The 23,795-nt window shown below is 39.0% G+C and overlaps 1 protein-coding gene across 4 annotated transcripts in view; it reads left to right on the forward strand.

Moving 5' to 3' along the window:
• MCU (mitochondrial calcium uniporter) overlaps nucleotides 1-23,795 on the forward strand; it is a 205,321-nt gene that overhangs the window by 12,488 nt on the left and 169,038 nt on the right. For 2 of the 4 annotated variants that reach the window (XM_019444493.2, XM_053888570.1), the window contains 2 exons: nucleotides 3,187-3,302; nucleotides 3,870-4,011. The exons of 1 other annotated variant lie outside the window; for it this stretch is intronic. In XM_019444493.2, the coding sequence (XP_019300038.2) occupies nucleotides 3,244-3,302; nucleotides 3,870-4,011 (201 nt within the window). In that variant the 5' untranslated portion in view covers nucleotides 3,187-3,243. Of the gene's footprint in view, nucleotides 1-3,186; nucleotides 3,303-3,869; nucleotides 4,012-23,795 lie in introns of those variants that run through there. One more of the 4 variants, XM_053888571.1, reaches the window with a different exon arrangement.

Below are 23,795 nucleotides of genomic sequence, written 5' to 3' on the forward strand. Positions count from 1 at the left end.
AACTGTTTTGTCATGTTTCATTCTCCATTTCTCATGTTTAACCATTCTCTTGTTGACTGAAAGTCTCTCGAGCTGAATATTTTGGGGGGCTGGGAAAGAGGAATATATTATGTCATTTTAAAAGTTAGACGAGGAATATTTTGACTTTCAAAAAAGCCAGTTTCCTTTTTTGGGTGTGGAATGCCCTCATTTATCATATTCCTGGGAAAACCCTTTGTACTTCCGGAGAGAAGGCAGAGAAGAATAATGTTTCATTACACAGACGAACATGTCTTGTGCAAAGTGCCGAACGGCATCCGCTGTAATACAGCATGCTCATGCGGGATTGAGCTGTTGCAGCTAAAACTTGGTTTGTTCTATGAAAATGCTCAGTTTTTTTTGAAGTGCAGACAAGCTGTAGATGGGAACTTGTTGACATTTATTTATTGTTTCTCTTCTGTGAGTTCCCAAATTTGCAGTTTGGGACTGCTTTATTTGGTAGAAAGGGTATATGCCTTAAATGGTAAAAAGATTGTTCTTGAATTGTGTCATGGTTTTACGGAGTAAAGGAAAAACAAGGTCTAGGAATGGAGGGGTGCTTTTTGTGGTAGACAGTTGATGTGAAATAAAATATTTGTTTTAATAATGAATCTTATGTGTGTATTTGCCATTGAGTATTCCTTGTAGTCATTGTTTTAGAAAGGCAATCTCTGATAAATTTTTTTTCTTCCCAATTTCATGCAGTTGTCTTTCATTTGTAACATCTTTGAGAGGCACCTGGGTGGCTCAGTAGGTTAAGAGTCTGACTTTGGTTCAGGTTCGTGAGTTCGAGCCCCGCGTTGAGCTCTGTGCTGATAGCTCAGAGCCTGGAGCCTGCTTCAGATTCTGTGTCTCCCTCTCTCTCTGCTCCCCCGCCCCCCCAATCTCACACTCTGTCTCTCTGTCTCTCAAAAATAAATAAACATTAAAAAACAAAACAAAAAGAAGAACTGTTAACATCTTTGATAATGGTTTGGATAATGTTGCAGAATACATAATACAGAACTCCATTCAGGTTGTCCCTCCAAATGATTTGCTATTGTGCTTTAACCAGAAATGCTGATGCAGCAAGGGAAACACTAATAAATGGGATGCTTTCCAGGGACTGTAGCTAAGGCAAAGCAAACACAAGCCAAAATTGGGAAGAAAATGTGAGGTAGGCACCCACGATGCAGTCTGGCCAGATATGCTATTAACAGTGAATATCCCTTTCTAAATAAATTAATCGAGGCCTGGGCAATTTGAAAAAAAATTTTTTTAACGTTTATTTATTTTTGAGACAGAGAGAGACAAAGCATGAAGGGGGGAGGGTCAGAGAGAGGGAGACACAGAATCTGAAACAGGCTCCAGGCTCTGAGCTGTCAGCACAGAGCCTGACGCGGGGCTCGAACTCACGGACCACGAGATCATGACCTGAGCCAAAGTCAGCCACCCAACCGACTGAGCCACCCAGGCGCCCCGAGGCCTGGGCAATTTGAATCATCAGACTGTTTGCTAAAAAGGTGACCCAACTTTAAGCATACTGGAATTAGGGAGTAGTGTAAGGATAGTCTTTTGGCTAAAACTTATTTAGAATGAAAACTGAAATTATCTTTGTTTTTTCTTATTGGAGAGATTCTGGTGCCCCAAGAATGATTAATTCGGTTGCCTGTTAGTTTCTGCCATTGTGGTTCTGTGGGGGCAAGGATGCTAAAAGGGCCAGCAAGTAAAAGAAGAGATTATTTAAAAAAAAAAATTGAGCGGGGGGGCATTGGAATGATTAGATGGAAGGAAGAAAGAGATTATTGAGAATTAAGAATTGAGAATTAACTGATTATGAAGAATGATTTTTGTTTTTTCACTATTGCTGCTTTTCTTATAAGTCACAGTTTTTTATTCACAAATTCCTTTACCCACAAATAGTGTAGGCATTGGGAGAGGAGGTAATGGTATGTGAACAGGCTCTTTTAAAAAATGTTGTCCTGAAAAAAAATGGTTGTTCTTGTTTTTGAATGATCTCTGATAAAATTTGCCAAGAGTCAAGCATTTTGAAACAGAACTCCTAAACCAGAGGGTCGTGTGGCTAGGTAAATGAATTGGATTTTTTGTTTTAGTGCACCAAGAGTTTTGAGTTTTGTGAACTTCTTTCTGAAACTATTGAAAGTTCTGAATGAATCTGGATAACCTCAGACTTCTATTGCCAGGGTCCCTTTCAGCTAAAAAATTTTTTATTCTTATTTAAGAAAAAAAAGAGGGGGACGCCTGTCTGGCTCATTCCTTGGAACATGCAACTCTTGATTTTGTGGTCTTAAGTTCAAGCCTCACCTTGGGTTTAGAGATCACTTTAAAAAAGAAATCTTGGGGCGCCTGGGTGGCTCAGTCGGTTAAGCGTCCGACTTCAGCTCAGGTCACGATCTCACGGTCCGTGAGTTCGAGCCCCGCGTCAGGCTCTGGGCTGATGGCTCAGAGCCTGGAGCCTGCTTCTGATTCTGTGTCTCCCTCTCTCTCTGCCCCTCCCCCGTTCATGCTCTGTCTCTCTCTGTCTCAAAAATAAATAAACGTTAAAAAAAAAAATTAAAAAAAAATAAAAAAGAAAAAAGAAATCTTGGGGCGCCTGGGTGGCTTGTGCAAAGCTATCATGACCGACTTTGGCTCAGGTCATGATCTCGTGGTTCAAGCCCCATGTTGGGCTCTGTGCTAAGAGCTCAGCGCCTGGAGCCTGTTTTAGATTCTGTGTCTCCCTCTTTCTCTGCCCCTCCCCTGCTCTTTCTTTCAAAAATAAATAAACGTTAAACAAAATTTATTAAAAAATCTTTAAAAAATTTCTGCTTTTTCTCATTGTTTATTAGGGTTCCATTTTTTAAATGTTAGAAGCATAGAGATGAGTGAAAGAATTTTGCTTCTTTAAAGCAATTTCTAAAAGTATTATTAGTCTATGAATTGTTGCTTCAGATTCTCGAGTTTTACATCTATATGAGCTTACCACGTGGATATCAAAAGATTCAATACTTTCTCAGGAAAAAATGTATATTTGAGAGTTTCTCATAATCTTCTGGATTTATTCTAGGTTCTAGCTAATATTCTTTCAAACTTTCTTTCCTTTGTTGTCATATGCTGAGGTATCCATGTCAGCAGGCTCAGGAGAGCCTTTACCTTTGACATTGACTTTACTTTTTTCTATTCTTTTAGGTCTTTCACTACCATTCCTACAGTGGTTGACAAGATATCGTTTCCACCTCACTCTCCATGTACCATGCCAGTGACATCTTAGCTGCTAGAGTGTGGAGCTGGCCTGTGGGAGTCAAGTAAGTGCCTTTTTTACTATTTGGCATGGTTTTTGCTTACTTTGCAAAGCCATGTAGAGGAACTTCTTAAGATTAGTTTTTAAAAAGGCACTTGCTTGGTCCTTGTGGGCTGGCTCTTTGCTCTAGCCTGCTATTGAATACCCGGTAGCTAACATGGGGCTGAACTTAGCAAGGTGACTGTCACAGGATGGAACATTTTTGTTAGGATAGACCCTAAGGGATGATAGATCTGGTCTTGGCCTAATTATTAGTTAGCCCATTCATGTTGATGTACAACCCCTGTCCCATCCCAGAATGAATCAGAACTTCTGTATTAGATCAAACAGTTAGTCTGGCCTTCTGGAAATTTAACAGGTTATGGATAACCAAGGGTCTGCTGGTCTAAACCAACTGGGTTGCATGGAAACAGAGCAGCTCTCCCAAGAAAGTCAATGACCTTGAAATTTAGCTCTCTATATAGCTTAATTAATTTAGCTTAATATATAGAAAAAGTGATGGTTGGCATCAATGAGGTATGGGTTTCTTTTCTTGCTAAAGTTGCTAAAACCTGGTATTTTACTTTTGCAGGTCACCTTGTAAATTTTGCCTATATAAATTAACACGTCCCCTGTTATGTCATAACAACCATGTAAGGGAGAGTGTTTTCCTGCTCTGTCTTAGGTATTGGTGGTGTGACCTGTTCATGCAGGGGAAACTTGAACATTCTCAGGTATGTGAAGATCATGATTCATAAACATTTTCTCCCTGCAAACAAAACAGTTTATTTCAGTGTGAACTCATGAAATGGTTTTACAAAATCTATCTTGCCCGTTGATTTTCTGCCCCTGATTCTAGGACAGGGAGTAGCCAACTACAGCCATGACCATCACTTGTTTTTGTGAATAAAGTTTTATTGGAACACACACCCATTCATTTACAAATTGTCTATGGCTGCTTTTGCACTATAGCAACAAAGTTGAGTTGTGACAGAGACCGTATGATTCACAAAGCCTAAGACTATCTGGGTTTTTAAGAAAAAGTGTGCCAGTCCCTTCTATAAAAGAAACAGACTTCAGGATATGTTTAGACATAAACTTGTTGGAACCACAGGTGAATTCCAATAGTCTTCTAAAAAGAAAGCCAAACCCTGTGTCATAATGCTGTCTAGCAAATAAATATTTGCAATATATATGGTGGTGGGATTAACAAATACAAGGTTAATGGAATGGAAAGCCATGATGGCTGTTCAGCTTGTTTTCTTTTATTCATTATATGCCCCTACTCCTCACCCCCCATGGGACGAAACACTCATTCCATAACGGGATATTATTTTTCTTTCTAGATACTTGATTTTATAGAACAGATAAGGATAAAAGCTTTAACTAGGCTATCTTCCCAGAAGTGATAACTAAAGGACCTCTTTATTCATGGGACAAATATTAAAGTTGAAATGAACTTGAGATCATGGAAATTGAGAATCAGAGAAGTTCGGGGAAATGTTCAAGGGTCACAGAGAAGACAGTGGTGGAACTGAAGCCAGAAGCTAGGTCTCCTGCCTCTTTGCCCAGGGTTCCTTCTACTAGGTCTTACACCATAGTGGGGCTACTTGTTTTCACTACTAACTGTAAGGCACAGCCTTTTCACTTTATTCCCTCTGAAGTAGAAGCAAAAAGACTCAACGATTTAAACCACAAAGATGTGATTTATTGGAGAATTGATGTTACTTGCAGTTTGGATGCTTTTATTTTCTTGTTTGAAGATTAACTGGGGGGTTGCTTCTTAATGAATCATTAAAAACTTATATATTCAAAAAGTTTAGATTAGTTGGAATAAGAAAGGAAGTCTGAGCCTTGTTCATTATTTTATAGCTGGGAGCAAAACCAAAATCAGCACGGATAGAATGCTTCCCTCATAAATCTATGTGTCTAAGCCCATAGATGGAAAGAGTGTATGTGTGTGTATGTGTGCATGCGTGGGTGTCTGACAGCTCTTAAAATGCATTTGGATTGCATTCTGAGAGGAGTTTAGCAGGTGTATTACAATCTGCAGATTATGTTGCAGAGTTTTAAGTGGATTTTTAAAAATAAATTCTATTTTTAAACAGTTTTGGATTTATAGGAAAATGGCTAAGGATATTACACAGAATTCCCATATACACCCCATCCCCAGTTCCCCTATGGTTAACACGTTACATTAGATTGGTACATTTGTTACAGTTAATAAACCAGTGTTGGTACATACTGAAGTGTGTATTATTCAGATTCCCTTAGTTTTTGCCTAATGATCTTCTTCTGTTCCAGGATTAAATGAAGTTTTGTTCACATGTTCACTGATTTAGAAGGCATTGATATGACCACCTGAAAGTTAGACTAGTTTTGAAGTCCCTTTTATATTCCAGGAGTGCGATTCAATGAGTACAGGCTTAACTGCTGCAGAGTTGTGACATTTATATTCTGTACATGATGGGAAAGTGGCTACTTTACCTTATTGATAGTAATGGCTCTTGAGTTGTTTCTAAATTTTCAGCATCAGCAGTTCCAGAAACAACAAGGCAAACTTGATTACTTCTTTTTTTTTTAATTTTTTTAATGAAAAACATTTTTTTAACGTTTTTATTTATTTCTGAGAGGCAAAGACAGAGCGTGAGCAGGGGAGGGGCAGAGAGAGAGGGAGACACAGAATCCGAAGCAGGCTCCAGGCTTTGAGCTGTCAGCACAGAGCCTGATGTGAGGCTCGAACCCACAATCCATGAGATCATGACCTGAGCCGAAGCCAGGTCATGACAACGCTTAACCGACTGAGCCACCCAGACACCCCAAACTTGGTTACTTCTAAGTGTTATAGTCACATTCTAAATTGCTGGTGACAATATCCTAAACTAAGTTGCCTTCTTGGGAAGCCATGTGGTTCAACAATCCTACTTAAATATGTTTATCCTCCTGGAAGTCATTTTTGATGTAGTTTTTATCAGCACCTTCTGATGAATCATTAATCATTCAAATTTCCCTATAAAGATCTTAAAGTATTCTTTCCTTTAAAGTTCATTAGTTGTTTTACTAAAGTTGAACACTTGCACGCTCTATGACTCAGCATGTTCACTCCTAGAGTTATACACAACAGAATTGTGTGTGTAAGTTCACCAGAAGACATGGACAAAGATGTTAATAAGCAGGACGAGTTGTGATAGTGCAAGCTGGAATTTTCCAAATGCCCATCAACAGTACAATGGGTAAATAAGTTTCTGGCATAATCACACAATGAACATTAAATACTGATCAGAATGAACAAACATACACATTCAAAATGTGTGAATACAATATACAATAATATGATAATGTGTGAATCTCACAAATATAATGTTGAGTGGAGGAAGCCAGACACTAAAGAGTGCATACTCTGATTGCATTTACATGAATTTCAAAACCAGGTTAAACTATCTGTGGTGTCAGAAGTCAGGAGATTGATTACCCTTGTTGGGGATTGGGGAAAGTGTTTGCAATGGGGCATGAAGGGGCCTTCTGGGGTACTAGTAATGTTCTGGTTTTTGTTTTGGGTACTGGTTATATGGATGTGTTTACTTCATGAAAGTTCACCAAGCTTATATATTTTTCTATATTCATGTTATTCAGAAAAAAGTATACAAAAGTGTTAGCAATTCTGGAAAAAGCACATGCATGCACAAATTCACTGCTAACATTTAAGGGATATATGGAGAACACACTGAACAAATTAGCCTTACATCTTAGAATATATGGTGTCTGAATTAAAGGATTATCAAAGTGGCATTGTGTTATTGGATCTGTTACAGTCCTATTTGTATTATAAGATGAATAATGTAGGTTGAGGTCTTGGGGATGGCTCAGAAAAGACATCTTTTCAGTCTGTATTAAGTACAGTCCCCAAGTCATATATCCATCCTTTCTAACCTTACAGTAAAGACTGGTAAGCCAAGTAGTTGTGACTTGGGTGTATTAGTATGTTTATGCATGGTGAAGTTTCTCCTTCCCACTGGTCAGTGAGTGAGCTTCAGTCTTGTATCTCTGTATACTCTACATGGTCTTTTGGCTTTCACGGCATCACCTCAAACCTAACCAGAATGTAGAGTCCTTTTCCCAAATAGAGCCCCCTTTCATGACTTTACTGTTGTTGTTGTTTTTCCTTATTGGTACCTTTGGTTCTTCTAGATACTTAAGTTAACTTTCCCTTTCTGACCCTTTAAAAAAAATGTGGTGAAAACACATAACATAAAATTTACCATCTTAACCGTGTCTTCAGCATACACAGTTCAGTATCCCACCCTTTGCACTTTGTGATCCATTATCACTATCCTTACCCATGTTGAAACTCTTACTGTATATCTAGACTTTTGTCTAAATAGCATCTCAACTTCCAGTGTTTCCTCTGTAAACGATCCATTCTATATCTGCGTGCCAGATTTATAGTTGTAAAGTCTCACCAAATTATTCCCCCACATAAAACTTTGCTTGCCACTACCTACAGGGTTTAATGCAGATTCCTTAGTCGGATATTCAAGGTCTTCCATAATGGAATTCCAATCTGTCTTTCCATCTTTAATGAGAATGTTGTTTTTAATCACCAGTGACTACTTACTAATTTCCAAGTTGTGTGAAACACTGTACAGGCATAATTTTACTTAATTATGTCCTATAAAGTAATTGCCACAGAGGAAATAGAGGCCAGAGGGCTCTAAGTAACATGCTCAAGTAAGTGATGCAGTCAAGAGTTCAACTATAGGTCTCCATACGCCACAGTTGTAATCTCTGTCTCCCAATGCCCCTGAATGCCTCGAGTAGGCTACTCCTGAACCACCAAGTGCGTTCCCATCTTTACCTAGCTCTTTCGCTTCTCAGATCCATTGCCTGGAAGGCCCTTACTTGTTCCTTTTTCTCTCCCAGTCCCATCCTATCCATTAAGTCCAGTGATTTTTTCCTCCCCCTCCTTATCCCAGTTATAGAAAACTCCTTAGGGCTACTATACACTTGGTATTTTCACTGCCTTGAATCTGTTTCTTTTTATATATAGATGCATTCGCTTAAACTTTGTTTTTTAAAGTTTATTTTTATTTTTAATTTTTTTAAATGTTTATTTTGAGAGAGAGAGAGAGAGAGAGAGACAGGGCATGAGTGGGGTAGGGGCAGAGAGAGAGGGAGGCACAGAATCTGAAGCAGGCTCCAGGCTCTGAGCTGTCAGCACAGAGCCCAACGCGGGGCTTGAACCCACGAACCATGAGATCATGACCTGAGCCAAAGTCGGATGCTTATCTGACTGAGCCACCCAGGCACCCCTTTAAAGCATATTTTTTGAAACAGAGCAAGAGCGAGTGTGTGTGAGCAAGGGGAGGGGTAGAGAGAGAGAGAGAGAGAGAGAGAGAGAGAGAGAGAGAGAGGAAAGAGAGAATCTTGAGCAGGCTCTGTGCTGTCAGCGCAAGCTCAATGTGCGGTCCCATCCCATGAACTGTGAGATCACGGTCTGAACCAAAATCAAGAGTCGACTGCTTAACTGACTGAGCCACCCAGGAGCCCCTTCGCTTAAATTTTTAGATTGTAACCTCCTTGAGGTTGAGGGCTTGGAGTATAGATTTTTTTGTATCCCTTGCAGTACCTTATGTATAACAGGTGCTCAGTAAACGTCTGTGTTGATCATTTGGAATGATAATAGAATCGTTGATAGCTGAAGATATATAATGTGCATCAAAGACTCCTTATTGGTTCTTTGCACTTCTTGAAGCTCTTTATAAATCCAGCTAACAGTCTTAATTCAGAACCAGGAATGACATATTTAGACTAGAGGCAGATATCATTGATTTGTAGGTTGGAAGCTTGGTAACTGTTGCCACATGCTGATTCAAATCAGTGCAGCTCTTCATATTCAGAATTTGACTTCTCATATTCTCACCATTGGTGCTTTGAGTTAGACCACTAGCATATCTCATCTATAGTATGCCAGCAGCCTCCAAATTAGTCTTCTTGCTTTGGCCCTTTTTCTCTGTGATCAGAACTCAGGTAGTGGGAATGATGATACCAGACAGATGACGACCCTTCCAGTAGCTTCTCATCTCACACAGAGCAAAATATAGAGTATTTAAAGTGGCCTATCGGCAGCAATGTGCTGATAAACTGGATCTCCAGAGGGGGGACAGCCACTGATTTGTAACATTTGACTACTTCTGTGGTATAATTACTCTCACTATGGCTGATTCAAAGTTCTGGAATGTATAACAATCTTCTTATCGGCTGGTACCAGCCAGCTCCAGCTCCCCACTGCTGAACATTCCCTGTCTGACCTCCACCTGCTACTGCTTTCCCCTTGCCCACTCCATTTTTGTGACACTGACCTTAGTGTTCCTCAAACATGCCAGATATCCACCCACCTCACAGGATCTTTGCATTTGCAGTTTTATGACTAGAATGCTCTTTTCCTGAAATACTTGCATGCTTGCTTATTTGTTATCTTTCTCAGGTCTGCTCAGATATCTTCCATGATCTCCCTATACAGGCATACCTTGAAGATACTGTGCGTCCGGTTCCAGACCACTGCAGTAAAGTGAATATTACAGTAAAGTGAATTGAATGTATTTTTGTTACCCAGTGCGTATAAAGGTTATGTTTACACTTTACTGTGGTCTATTAAGTACGCAATAGCATTGCATCAAAAAAAAGTACATACTTTAATTTAAAAAACTTTATTGCTAAAAAAATGCTAACCATCATCTGAGCTTCCAGTGAGTTGTAATCTTTCTGCTGGTGGAAGGTCTTGCCTCCGTGTTGATGACTGCTGACTCCTCAGGGTGGGGGTTGCTGAAGGTTGGGGTTGTTGTGGCAACTTCTTAAAATGAGACAATAGGGTGAATTTGGCTGCATCAACTGACTCTTCCCTTTATGAACGATTTCTCTGTAGCATCAATGCTGCTTGATATCATCTTACCCACAGTAGAACTTCTTTCAAAACAAGAGTCAATGCTCTCAAATCCTGCTGCTGCTTTATCAACTAAGTATGTAGTATTCTAAATTCTTTGTTGTTGTTTCAGTGATCTTCACAGCATCTTCACTAGAAGTAGATTTCATCTCAAGAAACCACTTTCTTTGCTCATCCATAAGAAGCAATTCCTCATCCTTTCAAATTTTACCATGGGATTGCAGCAGTTCAATCCCATCTTCAGGCTTCACTTCTGATTCTAGTTCTCTTGCTGTTTCCACCACACCTATACTTAGTTCCTCCTTGGAGATCTTGAACCTCTCAAAGTCATCCATGAGAACTGGAATCAACTTCTTCCAAACTCCCATTAATGTTGATATTTTGACCTTTTCCCCCATGAATCATGAATATTCTTTTTTAAAAAAAATTTTTTTTTTAACATTTATTTATTTTTGATACAGAGAGAGACAGAGCACGAATGGGGGAGGGTCAGAGAGAGAGGGAGACAGAATCTGAAACAGGCTCCATGCTCTGAGCAGTCAGCACAGAGCCGGACGTGGGGCTCGAACTCAACGACTGTGAGATCGTGACCTGAGCCGAAGTCGGACGCTTAACCGACTGAGCCACCCAGGTGCCCCGAATCATGAATATTCTTAATGGCATCTAGAATAGTGAATCCTTTTCAAAAGGTTTTCAATTTACTTTACCCAGATCAATCAGAGGTATCCCTATTTGTGGCAGCTATAGCTTTTGAAAAGTATTTCTTTTTTATTAAATTTTTTTTTAATGTTTATTCATTTTTGAGAGATAAAGAGAAGGACAGGGCATGAGTGGGGAAGGGGCATAGAGAGAGGGAGACCTCTTCAGACCTCTTCAGACAGAATCTGAAGCAGATTCCAGGCTCTGAACTGTCAGCATAGAGCCTGACATGGGGCTTGAACCCATGAATTGTGAGATAGTGACCTGAGCTGAAGTTGAATGAGTAATCAACCGAGCCACCCAGGTGTCCCTTGAAAAGTATTTCTTAAATAATAAGATTTGAAAGTCAAAATGACTCCTTGATCCATGGGCTGCAGATTGGATGTTGTGTCAGTAGGCATGAAAACAATGTTGTTGTACATCTCTGTCAGAGCTCTTGGGTGACCAACTGTCAGTGAGCAGTAATATTTTGAAAGGAATGTTTTTTTTCTGAGCAGTAGGTGTCACAGTGGGCTTAAAATGCTCAGTAAACTGTTTTAAACAGATGTGCTATCATCCAAGCTTTGCTATTCCATTTATAGAACAAAGGCAGAGTAGATTTAGCATAATTTTTAAGGGCCCAAGGATTTTCAGAATGGTAAATGAGCATTGGCTTCAATTTAAAGTCACCAGCTGCATTAACAAGTCAGCCTGTCCTTTGAAGCTTTGAAGCCAGCCATTGACTCCTCTCTGGCTGTGAACACTGAAGATGACGTCTTCTGACAATAGAAGGCTGTTTTCATCTACACTGAAAATCTGTTATAACCCCCTTCATGAATTATCTTAGCTGGATCTTCTGGAAGACTTGCTGTAGCTTCCACACCAGCACTTACTGCCTCACTTCCTTGTTACGGAGACAGCTTCTTAAATCTCAAGAACCAACCTCTGCTGTCTTCAAATTTCTGCAGCTTCCTCGCCTCTGTCAGCTTCATAGAACTGAAGGGAGTTAGGGCCTTGCTCTGAGTTAGTCTTTGGCTTAAGGGAATGTTGTGGCTGGTTTGATCTTGTATCCAGACCACTTTACCCGTATCAGCAATAAGGCTGCTTCACTTTCTTATCATTCATGTGTTCACTGGTGTAGCACTTTCAATTTCCTTCAAGAACTTTTCCTTTGTGTTCACAACTTGGCTGACTATTCGGCACAAGAAGCTTGGCTTTTGGCCCATCTCGGCTTTTGACATGCCTTCTGCACTAAGCTTAATCATTTCTAGCTTTAGATTTAAAGTGAGAGACTTGTGACTCTTCCTTTCACTTGCATACTTAGAGGCCATTGTAGGGTTGTTAACTGACCTATTTTCAATATTGTATTTCAGGGAATAAGTGGGCTTGAGGAGAGGGACAGAGACAGGGGAATGGCCTGTTAGTGGCGCAGTCGGAACATGACACATTTATCCATTAAGTTCACTGTGGTGCCCCTAAACAATTACAGTAGTAACGTCATATAGCACTGATCACAGATAACATAACAAGTATAATAGTGAAAACATTTGAAATATTGCAAACATTACCAAAATGGGACACAAAGACATGAAGTGAGTAAATGCTGTTGGAAAAGTGGCACCGATTGACTTGGTTGATGCAGGGATCCCACAGATTTTGGATTTGTAAAAAATGCAGTATCTGAAATGCAGTAAAGCAAAAGCTCAATAAAATGAAGTATACCTGTATAAAACTGAAGTCTTCCCCCATCTACTCAACACTCCTTTTCTCCATTACTCTGCTTTATTATTTTTTGTTTTTTAACACTTCCAATATTTCATGTTGATATATACTTGCTCTCCTGTCCTGTCCCCTCCATTAGAGCAGGAACATTTTCTTCACTACAGAATGTTCAGCACCTAAAAGAATGTCTAACACATGCACACATAGTTGTTGGATGAATTAATATGTGCTTCTTTTAAAAGTGCACATTTGAGTGTGTTTCCTCATCTTGGAATATCCTTTGTATAGAAGGATTTTTTAAATTTAATTTCTTAAAAAAATTTTTTTTAATGTTTTTATTTTTGAGAGACAGAGAGAGAGAGAGAGAGAGAGAGCGTGCGTGAGCAGGCAAGGGAGAGGCATAGAGAGAGAGGGAGACACAGAATCTGAAGCAGCCTCCAGGTTCTGAGCTGTCAGCACGGAGCCTAACAGGGGGGCTCAAAGTCACGGACTGTGAGATCATGACCTGAGCTGAAGTCGGACACTTAACTGACTGAGGCACCCAGGCGCCCCAAATTTAATTTATTGGTTGTCCTGAGATGATTTCCAATATACACTACAGAGTTTTTATACCTGACTGATGCCTTGCTATAGTGATGCATTGCTGCTATTTCCAGACAGTGTAGTCTGTCTGTGGGTAATGGTCGTATTTCCTTTGGAGCCTGAAAAAGAAGCATTTTGTTTTGGTTGAAATAAAAATATCTGTGAAACTTATAGACAAATCAGTTTAATCCTTGTCACTGGTAATTGCAACTTGAAATTATTGCTCACTTATGCTTCTAATGAGGAACTCAACAATATTTATGGTGAAGTGTGTGTTTGGTAGTGTGTTATTCTCACAGTATCATCTTTGTGAATTTGAGGATCTATGGTAAGTAATGAGAAAACAACCTGCACATTTTATTTGAAGATCAAAATGAGCTTATGAGGACATTTTCCTGTATGAAAACTAAAATTTATAGATCAACTTAGCATACTGGTTTATTGTCATTAAAAAGTGTATGACTTCTTATAAATTAGATGCTGCCTTTCCCACTTGGTCTCGGTTACTGCCTCACCACCTGATCCAACCCCTCTGCCTTTTTGTATTTTATTCAGCCCTCCACTTGCCATAGTCTAGGCATCGACAATTACAATGAAGTAGCAAGATTGAGTTGTAGTTACTGCCAGACTTTTCTTTCTTTCTCTCTTTTTTACATGTAAGTATTTTTACAAATAAAATTGTAATGTAATAACAGTTAAAAACACAGTAGGCACATTACATTTTCCAAGTTAATCTTTGGGTAGCCACAATAACCCATTTTTGTTTTGGGGTTTGATCCACAGAGGTCAGAGAAGAGAGTAGCTTGAACTGAAAGCTGTCACTTCTTCCCTGCAGACAGTTAAGAAATGGAGAAAAAGTCTGTTTCTCTTTGTGAGTGTATTACTTTCTTGGATGTGTTTTTAACTAAAATTTGCAGTATTTCCTGCCTTAACACTTTTGGACATGAGTGAAAAATCTCCTTTCTCTTATGAAAGCTTAATTTGCTTTGTTACATCACTTTTGACTTTAGGAAATGTTTATCTTCTAGAATTTTTTAAATCAAGACAGTTTTTTAGAGCAGTTTAATATTCACAGCAAAAGTGAGGGGGAAGATAAGAGTTAGATTTTTTTTATAGCTACATTTTAAATAAGTACCAACAAGTTTGTCAGAACAAAAATAAACTTAATTTTGTGTTCTTGTGTGTGATGTTATTATTCACTTTAAAAAAGCTTTTATCTACTATATAAGTACCAAATCACAGAAAAATAAAATATACAGAAAAATGGAAGGAAGGAGAAAGTGCTACTCAGAAACAACCATTGTTAATATTTTTATGCATTTCTTTCCAGACATTTTTTATGGAGTTCATCTCACTTTTGATAAGAGTAGTTCGTCTTTAAATACAGCATAAAACCCTATTTTGCTTCCTTTGCTTAGCATTATACCAAATGTTTAACAAACTTGTCATGAACATTAGATGGCAGCTTAATATTCCAAAGAGTAGCCATATCACTGTTTGTGTTTACAATATAAATTTCAAAATAGATTTTTTTTTTTTTTGGCAGCAGATTCCAGAATTTTAAAGAATAAACATTCTTGGGGCACTGGGTGGCTCAGTCAGTTAAATGTCCGATTTCGGCTCAGGTCATGATCTCACAGTTCACAGGTTTGAGCCCCATATTGGACTCTGCTCTGACAGTGCAGAGCCTGCTTGAGATTCTCTATCTCTCTCTCTCTCTGTCTCTCTCTGTCTCTCTCTGTCTCTCTCCCCCTCTTTGCTCCTCCTCCGCTTGTGCGCGTGCACACACACAGTCTCTTTCTCAAAAATGAATAAATAAACTTTAAAAAGAAGAACAAACATTGTTTCCTCTTGAGACAAGTGTCAGGAAAATTGGAAAAGAAATTAAAAAACCTATATTCACCTGATGATCCTTCTGTACTTTGTTACTGTGTGAACAGAATTGGATACCACCCTCACCGTGTTCTTGTACACTCACAAGTAACAGCCTCAAATTACAATAAAGTTATTTAAAGCATCTCTTAAAGTCCATCTGTTTGAGATGCTGTTCTCAAGATCCCTTTTACCATTTCAGTGAAAGCTGATAAGATTCTTCTAAGGCTGTTGGAAAGCCCATCCTTCAGTCTCTAGATTTGGTAATATTAAGAAATATTTTTATTAAGAAATATTAAGAAATAATTTTCTTCTTCTTCTTTTAAAATTTAGATTCAAATTAGTTAACATATAGTGTAGTATTGGTTTCAGGAATAGAATTTAGTGATTCATCACTTACATATAACACCCAGGGCTCATCCCAACAAGTGCCCTCTGTAATGCCCATCACCCATTTAGCCCATCCTCCCTCCTACCTCCCCTCCATCAACCCTTGGTTTGTTCTCTGTATTTAAGAGTCTCTTATGGTTTGGCTCCCTCTGTTTTTATTTTATTTTTCTTTCCCTTCTCCCATGTTCATTTGTTTTGTTTCTTAAATTCCACATGTGAATGAAATCATATGATATTTGTTTTTCTCTGACTTATTTCGTTTAGCATAATATACCATAGTTATATCCACGTTGTTGCAAATGGCAAGATTTCATTCTTTTTGATGGCCGAGTAATATTCCATTGTATATAAACACCACATCTTCTTTATCCATTTATCAGTCGACGGACATTTGGGCTCTTTCCCATATTTTAGCTATTTGATAGTGCTGCTGTAAACATTGTGGTGCACGTGCCTCTTCGCATCAACAGTTTTGTATCCTGTGGATAAATACCTAGTAGTGCAATTACTGGGTCATAGGGTAGCCACTCTAGAAACCAGTATGGAGGTTCCTCAAAAAGTTAAATATAGAAATAATTATTTTCTAGACTTTTCTTTCAGAATTGCTAAATGATGTTTTCATACCTTGTGAATCTTTCACATAGGTGTGCTGATATGCTCTACTTTTAGGAAATAAATTCCTTTCTGTTAAACACTTAAGTTGTGCCTCGTCTTTTGCTATTATGTGCATTGCTGCAGTGAATAACATTGTGCATTCATTATTGCTCCTGTATGAGATTATAGAATGTGTTCCTAAAAGCAGAAAGTATGAGAACTACTATCTGTTTACATCTTTGCCAACACAGTGTGTTACCAAACTTTTGGATCTATGTGTGATTGGTGAAAAAATTGTATCTCAGTGTAGATTTAATTTGCATTAAGTGAGTGAAGTTGAACATCTTTTTAAAGAACTGCATTTCCTTTTGCTGTGCACTAAAGCTCCTATTCCTTGACTCTTACAGTGATCTTTTTCTTTGTGATTTTTAGGCGCTGTTTGGGTATTAAGAAAAGCCTTTGTGATCGGGTTGCAGTTTTCTTTTCAGTTTGTCTTGTTTAAAAAAAAGTTTGTTTAATTATATATGTAGAGAAAGGCAGATAGAGAAGGGGAGAGAGAATCCTAAGCAGGCTCTGCACTGTCAGCACAGAGCCTGACACGGGGCTCAGTCTCATGAACTGTGAGATCATGACCTGAGTTGAGATCAAGAGTCGGATGCTCAACTGACTGAGCCACCCAGGTGCCCCAGGTCATTTTTTAACATTTAAATTATTTAAGTCTGAGTCTGTAGTTTCAACAGGCACATTTCAAGGGCTGTATTATGTATAAAAGCAAGAAACTGCCTGTAGATGTTGCTTAGTGAATACAATATTAGTTCTGTGAAGACAATTATATAAATAGAGATTAGATTAGATTTATTCCTTCTTACAGAGAAGCAAATTTCAGTTAATCACATGGAAGAAGTTCTCTCATTAGATCAGCTTTAAAATGGAATGGGCAATCTTGGGACTAGGTGGATTCTTTTTACTAGATCTGTTATTGGAAAGGAGATACCAACCCTTGTCCCTGTTGTGCAAATTAGGCACATAGTGTTGAAGAAGTGACGGGTGAATCATCTGGAAGGTTAGATTAGGTTGTTTCTGATAACCTTTTTATTTTCATATTGTTTTTATTTATTTATTTATTTATTTATTTATTTATTTGTTTTTTAACGTTTATTTATTTTTGAGACAGAGAGAGACAGAGCATGAACGGGGCAGGGTCAGAGAGAGAGAGGGAGATACAAAATCTGAAACAGGCTCCAGGCTCTGAGCTGTCAGCACAGAGCCCGACGTGGGGCTCGAACTCACTAACTGCAAGATCATGACCTGAGCCAAAGTCCGACACTTAACCGACTGAGCCACCCAGGCGCCCCTTTCATATTGTTTTTATTTTGGACATACCAATTTCTCTATGTATATTGATTTTTATATAATTGTGAATATATCAATTTTTTCCTGTCTTGCCTAATTCCCTTTCTCCTTTTACTTCTCATTTTGCTCCAAAGTGACTGTATAGTATATATCTTTTCATATTTTCCCTCTTACTTGAATCACCATCCTATTTTTTGTCTGCCTATCAGTACACATACATTCCTCCAGGCATACATGCATATGTATAGTTATTTTAATTTTTTTATAAAATTGGATCATACGATGCATTCTTTCCTGCATCTTATTTTCTCACTTAATAATAACTAGTACAATATTTTCCACATCAAGTAGTACATCACTAAAGCATTCATTTATTGGCTGTATAAAACATACCATTATAAATGAGATTGTTAAAAAAATTAAAAAAAAATTTTTTTTAATGTTTTTATTTTATTTTTTGAGACAGAGAGAGACAGAGCATGAACGGGGGAGGGTCAGAGAGAGAGGGAGACACAGAATCTGAAGCAGGCTCCAGGCTCTGAGCTGTCAGCACAGAGCCCGACGTGGGGCTTGAACTCATGGACTGTGAGATCATGACCTGAGCCGAAGTCGGACGCTCAACCGGCAGAGCCACCCAGGCGCCCCTTTTTAATGTTTATTTTTGAGAGAGACAGAGAGACAGCGTGAGTGGGGGAAGGGCAGAGAGAGAGAGGGAGACACAGAATCTGAAGTGGGGTTCGAACTCGCTAATGGTGAGGTCATGACCTGAGCCAAAGTTGGATGCTTAACTGACTGAGCCACCCAGGCGCCCCTAAATGAGATTAATTTTTGGTGCTGCTGTACATTTGTTGATGTAGCTAATCTTTTGTTGATGGATTGTTCCCCCCCCCCCCACTTTTTTTTGTCACTGTGCACATTGTAGTAAGTACTGTCACATATTAGTACATTTATTCTATGAGATAAAGAGTCAGTAGGGGGAGGGCGCCTGGGTGGCGCAGTCAGTTAAGCATTTAACTTTGGCTCAGGACATGATCTCACAGTTCGTGGGTTTGAGCCCTGTGTCATGCTCTGTGCTGACATCTCAGAGCCTGGAGCCTGCTTCAGATTCTTTATGTCTCTCTTCCTCTCTCTGCCCTTCCCTGACTCACATTCTATCTCTCTTCTGTCCCTCTCAAAAATAAACGTTAAAAAAAAAATCAGTAGTGGGATTGGTGGTTCAAAGTGTGTGTGTGTGTGTGTGTGCACGTGTGTGTGTATACTATATGTATAGTTAGTAATATTTAACTTGTTTTCCAAAACCAACAACATAAGAGTCTTTGTCAAGTCCCTTCTGATTTGAGACCATAAAATAGAATTATGTAGCCTTTTTATAGTTGTTAGCTATATATAGTATTAGCTGGATTCTCTTTTTTTTTTTTTAATGTTTATTTATTTTAGAGAGAACACACGAGCATGAACAGGGGAGGAGTAGAGAGAGAGAGGAGAGAGAGAATTCCAAGCAGGCTCTGTGCTGTCAGCATGGAGCCCAGCATGGGGCTCAATCTCATGAACTGTGAGATCATGACCTACACCAAAATCAAGAGTAGGACGCTTAACCGACTGAACCACCCAGATGCCCTGGATTTTCTGGATTCTTAAAAGATTTTATCTGAATAGGTCTGTTTATAAAATTGTCTTTCTGTGTTCTGAGTGACTATGTTACTTTAATACAAAATAAAACAAAATTCTCAAAACTCTAGTTCATGTACCTAGTACCAGTGTAATATCTCACAGACTAGAGGGTAAATGGACTTGAGACAAATGTTAAAACCTGACTTTGGGGATGGGGCTGGGAAATAAAGTCCATTTTAGTAATAGATTTTTATCTTTAAATTGGGTATTTGCTTGGTTACAAGAGGATTAATTATAAGAATCTCTTTCTCAAGTAGTCTCAGCTTGAACAGATAAATATAGAGCACCAGTGTTGGGAGAGGGAATGCTGTAGAAAATGTGTGGGTAGCTGTTGTAGTTTTACATAGCAGATAACATCTAGGATAAAGAATAGATGAAAATGCTCATTGAGGATTAGTGTTCTTGAAACATCATCAAATACAACATTCCCAGGCCTACCATTCACAGCCATTCATAATCTTGCCCATCCTGCGTATCTAAGATATTTCCCACTGAGCTCAACACACTCTTCTTCAATCTTGTATTTCTGTGTTTGCCACACTATTCCCAGTGCCATTCATTTGGTCTCATCCTTTAGAAGGCATGTGTTTCCCCTTCTGCACCCCTGCAGAAAGATGGATTCTAGTTTCTCTTTTCAGTACTCAAGTGCCGTCTTCTTCATGAAGTGTCTCTGACCTCTCTAGTCCACATTGATCCTTTTTTTCGTTCTTAACTCCTACAGCAGTGATACTTTGACTTTCTTCCAGCTGGTTCCTGACTTTACATTTATGTAGCAGTAAATAACTTTTTGAGTTTTTATTGAGTGCCTCTTGCATATGCAACACTACTACTCTAAATACTGGGTCTAAAGGATGAAGACAGAAAATGTCCCTGTCCTCATGGAGTTTATATTCTTGTGGGGAGAGACAGCCAATAAATAAAATAACTAGCGAGAAAACATCAGACAGTAAGAATCTTATGAGAACATCTGTGAAGAATGAATCAGATATCTTAGTTGCAAGTGGTGGATCCCATTCTAGTTAGTTAAAGCAGAGGAAAAAAAAATTAAGGGTATTACATAGCTCATAGATTCTTTAGGGGAAAGTGGAGAATCATTTTGGAGACTGCTTAGCTAGGAACAATGCCTAAATTATAACACTGGGCTCCATCATTGGAGATATTACTTCTTTTGTCGCAGAACAGGTATTGGAATTTGCACTGTCTGTGCTGAGTATGAGATGTAACTGCTAGGACATCTGTCATTTCGCCTTCTGAAAGGAAGGTATATCTCTCTGAAATATACTTCAGAATAGACTAAACATGGTGTCTCCATTATATCACTTGCTTTGTAACTGAAATATCATGTGAGTGTGTTTGGTTGGGAGAACGTAGGTCACATACCCACTTCCTGTTTACAGAAGAGGCTGAGGAAGTGAATTTCTGACTTATGTTTTGGGAAGGCACGACTTAGGAGATGAGAAATTTTCCAAACAAGGAAAGCGGTTTAAAGGTACTAAGTAGTTATAAACCATGGAAAAGTTGATATGGTAGAGAGTGATTGCAGGGTTAATTTGGATTTGAGTAGTCAGAGAAAGCCACTCTGAGGTCAAGAAACTTAAGCTCGGCCCTAAATGACAAGGAGAAATCCATGTAACATTAAGGGTGGGGAATATTTTAGTAGGGTGGACCAGTCAAAGGCCGTGGTTTGGAATTGGGATGGGGGTCTGAGGCACAGGATGGTGAATGAGTTTGGCCTGTTGGAGGAACAGCAGGATGGCTGATGTTGCTGTAGTGTGGTGAGTGAGAAGGAGCGTAGATGAGATTGTAAAGGAGAGGATATTTTTGTTTTGTTTTGTTTTGTTTTACCAGAAGTGTGAAGACACTCATCTTACTTTTTCTTCCCCTGAGATGTCCTGTTGAGAGTAGGGATGTAATTATAGGTGTGGAGAAAAGGAGGATATTTCTGTGTTATTAAACCCACGAGCTCTTGGATATTATGGAGTGACTAAAATTATTTATATACTGTTTAGGAGGAGAAGAGTGTGAGGTTTCTAGCAAAGATAAGAAATATCTCTGCATGTCCAGTGAGTAGTGGGATAAAGCCTTCTGTTTTCATTCCAGTGCCTCAATCTAGCGAGCCTTGAAAGAAATCCTTCTTTATTCCTCTTACCTTGATGTACAGGAACCATGTTTTGTGTGGTTATGATGATTTGTATTGCACTAGCTCTTGGGACTGCTTCAGAATAACAAAAGACTCCAGCCTCAAGTCTGCATTGATAGATCTTTCCTATTAAAGAATTGCATTATATAATGAAGTGATAGAAAACTGTTTTCTAGTCTTTTTTTAGAAATCAACTCCACAAATAAATGAGATAAATTTGCCTTGGAATGCAGAACAATTGCTACTCTGAATCAAGTAAACTCTGCTTTATGCTCACTCTCTTTTACATTTTCCACTTCCTATTCAAACTGGAACAGATAGTCCTTATGTGTCTAATATGCTCCTACTGCACAGGGGTGTTTGGACTTTAGATGGACTAATGTGACTATAGGTGGTAATATTCTATGCAGAGTTTCTCAACCTTGGCACGACTGATACTTTGTAAGATGATTCTTTGTGAAAGGGGGACTGTCCTTTGCATTGTAACATGTTTAGTGGCACCCCTCCCCATTTGTGATAACAAAAAAAAATATCTTTAGACATTGCCAAACATCCCTGGTTGAGAACCGCTGCTCCAACTCTAGCTTTTTGGCTTTCTTTTAAAACTCATCCTATTTGTCCTTTCTAATGGTAACTGATGACCATACTTGTAGGTGCTCTGCAGAGATTACATCCATTTGAACAGTTTCTAAATATGATTATCCTACATGTGCAGGGACTTTTAACATAGTTTGAAAATGAGAAGACAAAACCTCTTTCCCTTATGTGTATATCCAATGGACATTTCCGATACTACTTTAGTAAGATCATATAAGAAAATGTGAAAGTGCACTGTGGGTGATATTAATGGATGTTAACGGCTGAGGCCGCAGTAACTATTTCACCTTTTCCCTATTGTGCAGCTGTAGTATGGCTTCTGAATTTGACACTTGCCTCATGTGTGAGCTATGATTAGCCTCAGCCAGTGGTTTTGAAATGGCCAAACATGACCTATTAAAGGGTCAGAAAATCAATTTAGTAGAGTGGCAACCAACTTAAAAAATACTAAATGTAATATAAGAAAATATCAGAGTGCATTGTGTATAGTAAGACTATTGTTTCACAGAATATTTGTTAGCTTGTCTGAATATGTGTCTACGTACGTGTATGAGTCTTGATGTAAAATATATTTCTTAACACAGCTTGCAGTTGAAAGAGTTAAAAAGCCATTGGTCTAAGCCAATCATAATTCCATTCCCCTTGCTGGTGGTTGGTTCAGGAGCCCCAGTTTAAGCCAGTCTATACATGGAATTCCTCTGGTAGCAGTAAATTGATTCTGGGATGGGCACATTGGCCCCCTCAACCTGAAGGAAAAGGCCCTGGATAAGAGAGCCTTCATTCTTCTACTTCATGAGTTCAGAGAAGCCTGCAAATCGAATTGCTACTGGCTGCCATCTCAAAACCACAGGAATGTGGGGCGCCTGGGTGGCTCCGTGGGTTAAATGTCTGGCTGCTAAACTATTTTTTAAAGTGCACCACTTGGGGTGCCTGGGTGGCTCAGGTCATGATCTGGCAGTCGTGAGATTGAGCCCCACATGGGGTTCTGCACTGACAACGTTGAGCCTGCTTGGGATTCTCTCTCTCTCTCTGCCCCTCCCTTACTTCCCCTCTCTCTCTCTCTCTCTCTCTCTCTCTCTCTCTCTCTCTCCCCCTCCCTTACTTCTTCCCTCTCCTTCCCGTCCTCTCTCTCTCTCTCTGCCCCTCCCTTGCTTTCTCTCTCTCTCTCTCTCTCTCTCTCTCTCTCTCTCTAATATATAAACAAACATTTTTAAAAAAGACAATCCTATCAGTAATGAATGAAGGTTATAGTTTCCTTGCTCCTCACCAATACTTGTTATTGTCTTTTTTATTGTAGCCATCCTAGTGGGTGTGAAGTGGTAACTCATTGTGGTTTTAATGTGCATTTCCTAATGACTAATGATGTCAAACATACTTTGATGTGCTTATTAGTCATTTGTATATCTTCTTTGGAGAAATGCCTATTCAAATCCTTAGCCCATTTTAAATCAGGTTGTCTTTCTGTTGAGTTGTAAGAGTTGAGGCATCTTTTTTAAGCTTTTCTTTATTTCATTATGAATCTATCATTCATTCATTTTTCAAATTGATAACTCAGAGTCTTTTTTTTAATGTTTATTCTTGAGAGAGAGAGAGAGAGAAAGAGAGAGAGAGAACAAGCAGGGAAGGGGCAGAGAGAGGGAGACACAGAATCCGAAGCAGGCTCCAGGCTCTGAGCTGTCAGCACAGAGTCCGACATGGGCTCGAACTCACAAACTGTGAGATCATGACCTGAGCCGAAGTCGGACGCTTAACTGACTGAGCCACCCAGGCACCCCTCAGAGAGTTTTTTTTCCAAAGAAGGCAGTCATGTGCCCTTTTCAGTATTCTTTAGTTTTTTTAAGTATTGGTCATAAAGGGAGTAAAAGTCATGTTGTTAAAAAATTGAAATGGAAGTTGTTGATGTATGAAGACAGATAAGTGGAAGAAATTGCAAAGGGCTACTAATATAGATCAAATGTGATAGGATCTGGTAAATGGAA

This window comes from Panthera pardus, unplaced genomic scaffold (assembly GCF_024362965.1).
Source record: "Panthera pardus isolate Hobbes unplaced genomic scaffold, ASM2436296v1 HiC_scaffold_22, whole genome shotgun sequence".
Classification (NCBI taxonomy): Eukaryota; Metazoa; Chordata; class Mammalia; order Carnivora; family Felidae; genus Panthera; species Panthera pardus.